The sequence below is a fragment of the Fulmarus glacialis genome, unplaced genomic scaffold, assembly GCF_000690835.1.
Source record: "Fulmarus glacialis isolate BGI_N327 unplaced genomic scaffold, ASM69083v1 scaffold29417, whole genome shotgun sequence".
NCBI classification, from domain to species: Eukaryota; Metazoa; Chordata; class Aves; order Procellariiformes; family Procellariidae; genus Fulmarus; species Fulmarus glacialis.
In genome coordinates, this window is record NW_009224256.1 from 2,387 (window position 1) to 2,626 (window position 240).

The 240-nt window shown below is 60.8% G+C and overlaps 1 protein-coding gene across 1 annotated transcript in view; it reads right to left on the reverse strand.

The window, feature by feature from the left end:
- Nucleotides 1-240, reverse strand: part of PRPF19 (pre-mRNA processing factor 19) — a gene marked incomplete at its 5' end in the record, with an annotated part of 3,281 nt that overhangs the window by 1,387 nt on the left and 1,654 nt on the right. Inside the window, one exon of the mRNA XM_009582107.1 lies at nt 83-222. Coding sequence (XP_009580402.1) covers nt 83-222 — 140 coding nt within the window. The remainder of the gene's footprint in view (nt 1-82; nt 223-240) is intronic.

Genomic DNA, 240 nt, shown 5'->3' on the forward strand with positions numbered 1-240 from the left:
GTGCTCCAGGAGTCCAGGGATCCACAGGCAGAAAAATCCCTTCTCTCCAGGCTCGCAACAGCCCCCCCAGGGTGGGGGATACTCTGCCATAAGCCTTACCACAGCCAGAGCTCTCATCCGTCACCTTGGTGAGGACACGGCCTGTCTGGATATCCGAGAAAGCCCAGTACTGGAAGAGAGGAAGAGCGCGTTGAGGAGAGAGAGATAAGCCGGGGGGGAGGTCTGTGGCCCGGGGCTGGG